At 33.6% G+C, this 5,816-nt stretch overlaps 1 protein-coding gene across 1 annotated transcript; it reads left to right on the forward strand.

Annotated features, from left to right (window-relative positions):
• The first annotated feature begins 298 nt into the window (after nucleotides 1-298).
• On the forward strand, nucleotides 299-4,347 carry LOC127091906 (BEL1-like homeodomain protein 3). Its single transcript, XM_051030645.1, has 5 exons — nucleotides 299-455; nucleotides 1,074-1,921; nucleotides 2,090-2,442; nucleotides 2,545-2,605; nucleotides 2,996-4,347. The coding sequence occupies exons 2-5, from the start codon at nucleotides 1,136-1,138 to the stop codon at nucleotides 3,683-3,685; spliced, it is 1,890 nt and encodes a 629-aa protein (XP_050886602.1). The 5' UTR covers nucleotides 299-455; nucleotides 1,074-1,135; the 3' UTR covers nucleotides 3,686-4,347.
• Nucleotides 4,348-5,816: the final 1,469 nt, after the last annotated feature.

A 5,816-nucleotide genomic window follows, 5' to 3' on the forward strand; every position in this document is an offset into this window, starting at 1 on the left:
AATATAACTAAATGTTACTGTCAAAAATTAAATCTAAAATCAATCATTTATATTTATTTAACTGAATTATCACATATTAATTCAAATTAATTATTTACTAAATATCAATATATGATTGAATATTATAATTTTATTGAATGTAATTTATAAAATACTTTTGTTATAAAAAAAAGTATAACTTTTTATTGAGAAAAATAAAAGTTGGTTATGATGATCCATTTAAGAATAATAATAAATAAAAAAGTAGTTGGCATGGGGAAGTAAGCAATTTCTTTCATATTATTAATGATATAATTTCCTCATTGGTTGGTACCAAAGTTTATATATTTTTCAAATTTATATCTCTTGGGATTGCCACTTGTCTCACCTTCCCCACACTCTGGATTCTTGTCTCTCTCTCTCTGCAATTTTTATTTCTTCTTCCTCCTTCCTATCCTTTTTCCATTTCCTCTCAGGTACTACTACTATTTTTCTATCTCTTTCTTCTCCTTTTTCTCTTCTATTTTCTTCTTCTTATTATGATTTTCTATTAATATTAATACTGAAAAAATGAGAAAAATTAATTGTTACTATATAAAGAAGGATAAGATGATGATGTGAAGTACTGTTTTTTTTTTCTTTTGTAGTTTTTGATGATGTTTTTACAGTCATGACTCTGATTTTATTTAAAGGGTTATGAGATTTTGATGATTAAAACAAAAAAGCTGAATTTTGAATGCTAAAAAAGTCACTGTACTTGAAGAAAGAAAAAAAAGTTAACTTTTTCTTATATAAAAAAAGGGTTTTGATTTTGGTGATTGTGTTTTGTTTTTGATTTAATGTTGTTTTAATTTTTAGTTTCATCTTGGTGTTTTGGCTTTATCTTTGAGAATAGGGTTTCAGTTGAATTCTGTGAAATTTTTTGTTTGGTTTTTAGGTTTCTTGCATAGTTTTCTGCTACCTCGTACCTATGTTTGTGTGTCTCTGATGTTGTGTTTTTGCTTCAAGAAAATATCATTATTGAGCAATTATTTTTATAAATTTTCATAATTATAACCTTTTTTCTCACTTTGGATTATTTTAATTTGGTTTAGGTTTAAAGCAACAAGGTGTTTATTTTATTAATCTTGTTGCTGAAGATTTCAATCTGATTACAATGTATCCGAACCAAGCGTTTTCGTCGGGATCTTACGCCGAGATGATTTCTGGGAACACTTTGTTACCTCATAACTATAGTGAATCTGTAGGAGGACAAAATGAGTTGAAGTTTATCGCGTCTATGGACGACTCGATGAATATGCAGTCTATTGATCAAGGGCATTCAAATGCTGCTACGACCGATCCAACGACGCAATTTGGACTCGTTGAGAGCGATCAAAATGTACAATGTCAAGGCTTGTCTCTTAGCCTTGGAACAATGATGCCTTCCTTTCAATATCAGTATCCCGGAAACGGTTTCACCTCGCTAATGAATGCTCAGATTTCAAATTTAAAAGGGTCTGTGTCTCTTAAAGATGATGAGGATTTGAGAAATGCGGAGTGTAATGCATATCAGAATTCTGTCAAAAGGGAGGGTTTCTATAATCCGCACTCTTCGATAGGTCTGAACGAAGGTCAATCTGATCCATGCTTGCACGGATCAGCGATTCTTCCGAACAATGGCCTTAACGCACATTACCTTAAGGCGGCACAGGAATTGCTTGATGAAATAGTTAATGTTCGAAAGACTTTGAAACAAACTGGATTGGAAAAACAACAAAGTTTTCGTGATACTGGTTTAGATGGTTCCAGAGATTCTGATGGAAAATCTACAACCCAATCTATGCAAATTTCTTCTGGTCCTAATGGTTCTAATGCAAACAACTCTTCGGCTGAGCTGTCGCCTGCGGAGCGACAGCATTTCTTAGATAAGAAAACAAAACTTTTGTCCATGTTGGATGAGGTAAACTGTTATATTCTCGTTTTTTGATCACATTCCTTAATCTTTCTACAATGTTTTTTTCCAGTAGTAGCAATGAATCGGTTACAAAATGTTATGATGATGGTGTTAGATAGCAATGTTATGATGATGGTGTTAGATAGCTAAATTTCTTATTCTTTGTGTTTGTAGGTAGACAAAAGATACCGACAGTACTGTCATCAGATGCAGATTGTTGTATCGTCTTTCGACATGGTTGCTGGTTGTGGAGCAGCGGAACCATACACGGCTCTTGCTTTGCGCACAATTTCTCGTCACTTTCGCTGTTTGCGTGATGCTATTAGCGGTCAAATTCAAGTGACTCAAAGAAGTCTCGGAGAACAAGAGGGAATACCTCGTCTCCGCTATGTCGATCAGCAGCTTAGACAACAGAAAGCTCTTCAGCAACTTGGTGTAATGAGACAAGCTTGGAGACCTCAGAGAGGACTTCCCGAAAGCTCTGTTTCAATACTCCGTGCGTGGCTCTTCGAGCATTTCCTTCATCCGTAAGTTCCGCTATACTAATTTTTTTTCCATTAATAGTGTTATCATAATTACTTGAGTAATTTTATTCTAATAATTTGTTTTCAAATTTCATTTGGTATTAGTTATCCTAAGGATTCGGAGAAAATTATGTTGGCAAGACAAACAGGCTTGACTCGAAACCAGGTACGATAATTAATGTTTTCTTAACTCCAGAATATGTTTCTATGTATGTTTGGTTTTACTTTTGCATGCGGTAAATTTGATTTTAAAGGTGTAGAATTGATTTTAACATGTGTGAATGTGTTTGAATTGAATTGATTCGGACAAAAGCTAGAAGTTGAAACTTTTCCCTCCTGAATTGATTTTTAGCTTCAAATTAATTGTTAAACTCGCTTTGACGTGAATGTATTCAAACATAAATTATTGTACATTCAACTCATTTTTAAACAAAATCAATTTTTGTCAGCGTAGAATCACTTTTTTACACATTAGAATTGAAATGTAGCTTCAAATTAATGGTTATAGTCCTGTCCTTTGGTTGCTACTTGTTAATCACTAGTTAGTTCATATCAGGTAGCGAATTGGTTTATTAATGCGAGGGTGCGTCTATGGAAACCAATGGTCGAAGAAATGTACAAAGAAGAGTTTGGCGATTCCGAGACAAGCAGCAATCTTTTATCAGAAAACACACCGAAAGCTCCAAGAGACGAAGATCTTCGAGTGTGGGATGATAAAAGAGATGAGTCTCATGACAAGTTAATAACCATTGATAACGTTCAACAACAACAAGGTCAAATCGCAGGGTTGAAGCTGGATCATGCATCCTCCTCGACCACCACGGGGACAGAATTGGAAAGAGGGAATCAAAGTAATGATCATTGGACAAATGTGATGGATTCTAGAATCGGGAAAATGCAGGGTGATCAACAAAGGTTTAACATGAATAATAGTCCGTATTCAAATGCACCTATCTCGATAAACCAAAATGGCGAAAACTGCATAATGGATTCTACTCCTACTACTTATGATGATTTATCCGAGTTGAGTAACTTCGCTGTTGGTGGACATGTCTCGCTTGCTTTGGAGTTGAGGAACTCGGAAAGTGATGGATTTGGTTTGTCGAATGATGACGTCAATAAAAGGCGTAATCAAACATTGGCTTCTTCGCCGGATAATGATTTGTTAGATTATCATTTCACAGACAATGGAAAGCAACAACATAAGTTTGGCAATCCTCATTTATTACACGAGTTTGTTGTCTGAATTGAAAGAAGTTCGTGTTTGGATAGCATCACATTTGAAGTTCTCCGATTGTCTGCAGTTAACAATCATACTCATTCACTCAGTCAGGTCATCGATGATCGTTGTATCGAGATCAGACAGTTCAAATTTCAAAGCAAAATTTGATTTTCTTAAAACTATATCTTGATCTCAATTCGACGACCACTGATGTACTGACTGCGTGAATGTCTGAGAATGCTGACTATAGGTAATCCAAATTCGTTATATTCACGGTGTTACAACACGTCTATCTCAAAGCTACAAACCTACAACTACTAGCTTCACGCCGTGCGTCTTAATACATCGGCGTCTTGATACATTTCCAAACACATTGGAATATTTTTAATGTTTTGTTGAGGGAATTATGGAAAATGTGTTCCTTAAAAAAAAGTAGAAACTAGGAAGAGAAAAAACATATGGTGTTACTTTGTGCTATTACTCATTATTGTTGTTGTTGATAGTGAATGATAAAGGTGTATGTAAAGCATGAACCGTACAAAATATACGAGTAGGTATGTGTAGATATGTTGTAATATTGTGGGGGGTGATTGATTGTATGTATTTGCAGGCAATTTTGTAAGGACAAAGAAAGAGCATGTCTAATGCATCATGATCATAAATAAGGAAAGAATCTTTGTGAATCATGCATTGAATCTTATGGTTTGTGTCTTTGATGAAAGACATGGTTCATAAATGGTGGGATAGAAACAGTTTTGAATTAGTGTTGTTAATTTAAGGTTTAATGAATAATGAGATATTAATCGATGAAGAATAAAGATAGGTAACTTTATGAGTGCATGTTGCAGATGGTAAGAGAATTGAGAGAAAAATGTATTCTTTTGAGGAAGTTTTTCAGTTTCCAAAAAGAATTATTATTGGTTGTTTAAAAATGGTATGAAAAGCTGGGACCATTTTGGTTTAAGGTCATTTTCTATGTAGCTAGGTAATTTACTTGGCTTCGAAGAAAGAGCATAAGTTGTGTGATAGGTCTGTTTGATATGTAACTGAGAAAGAGAGAGTGAAGGATTCTGTATATTATTGCAGTAGAGCAGGCCATAAAAGGACAGTCTACGCAGGCATATGCAGGCCTCCATGTCAGCTTGCACAGTTTTTTCAAATAAAGTGAAAATAGACCGGACCGGCAATGTAGAAGCCTACCACTAGGGGGTGCCAAACAAATACATCTCATCGTATTAATACAACTACACCAGAGTCCGGAAAAAAAACCAAGAAAATAAGGCGAGATAGTCGTAATAGAGAGGTTAAAATTTTAACTCGTTCCACGGAAAAAAAAAATAGAATAAGGTAGATGGACTCGGTAGTCCAGCTTCTTTAAAGTTTAGAAATGGAAAAAGACATGTCTTTGTCCGTTGAAAAATAAGATGAATCAGACAATAGAGGATACAAATTTAAAACTTTAACTCGATGAGCCAATTAACGGACAAAACATAAATATATGTGAGTTGGAGTCTGATTTGTCATTCTCTTATACGATTTAGTTAACATAACATTAGAGAAAATTTATACATCTTTAAAAACTTATTTATTAAAAATGCTAAGAACTTATATATTTTTAAAAATGCAAAAATAAATTTAAGTATATATTAAAAATGTTTGTGTAAATTAAAAATGTAAATTAAAAATTTAAAAAATTTATAAAAATTGTTGAGGTTTGAAAAACTTTGGTTTAAAACAAAATCATTTGCAAAATCAGAGTTTGAAAACATTTTATAAAAACATTTGAAAAAGTAAGTCCCAAAAATTCAAAGTAAAGAAACTTATTGTAAATTAAAGAGATACAGAAAGAGAAATAAAACCGGAGAATTATACAGGTTCGGACAAGAAGACATAATTTTGCCCCGACGAATTAATCTTGAGAGTAATCAGAAGCCTTAAGAGTTTTTAGAAGGTTATGCCCACGATATCCCTTATACAAGGAAATGAAGTTTTCAAGATAACTTCTAACCAAACAACAAACAAGGCATGAATCAGTTAGTCTCAAAATCAAACAAATATTTTGCACAAGCTAATCTCAAAATAAGATGGAATTTTGAGTTGGCTATCCTCCAGACTTAACCAGAGTTTTACACAGGTTAGCCATGAACCAAACCGA

The sequence above is a fragment of the Lathyrus oleraceus genome, chromosome 6, assembly GCF_024323335.1.
Source record: "Lathyrus oleraceus cultivar Zhongwan6 chromosome 6, CAAS_Psat_ZW6_1.0, whole genome shotgun sequence".
Classification (NCBI taxonomy): Eukaryota; Viridiplantae; Streptophyta; class Magnoliopsida; order Fabales; family Fabaceae; genus Lathyrus; species Lathyrus oleraceus.

What these genes read in the sequence shown, in the direction of transcription:
- LOC127091906 (XM_051030645.1), top strand. Translation starts at nt 1,136, where the DNA reads ATGTATCCGAACCAAGCGTTTTCGTCGGGATCTTACGCCGAGATGATT. An exon ending in TTCGAGCATTTCCTTCATCC is followed by an intron (nt 2,443 to 2,544) that starts GTAAGTTCCGCT and finishes ATTTGGTATTAG; the next exon opens with TTATCCTAAGGATTCGGAGA. An exon ending in CAGGCTTGACTCGAAACCAG is followed by an intron (nt 2,606 to 2,995) that starts GTACGATAATTA and finishes AGTTCATATCAG; the next exon opens with GTAGCGAATTGGTTTATTAA.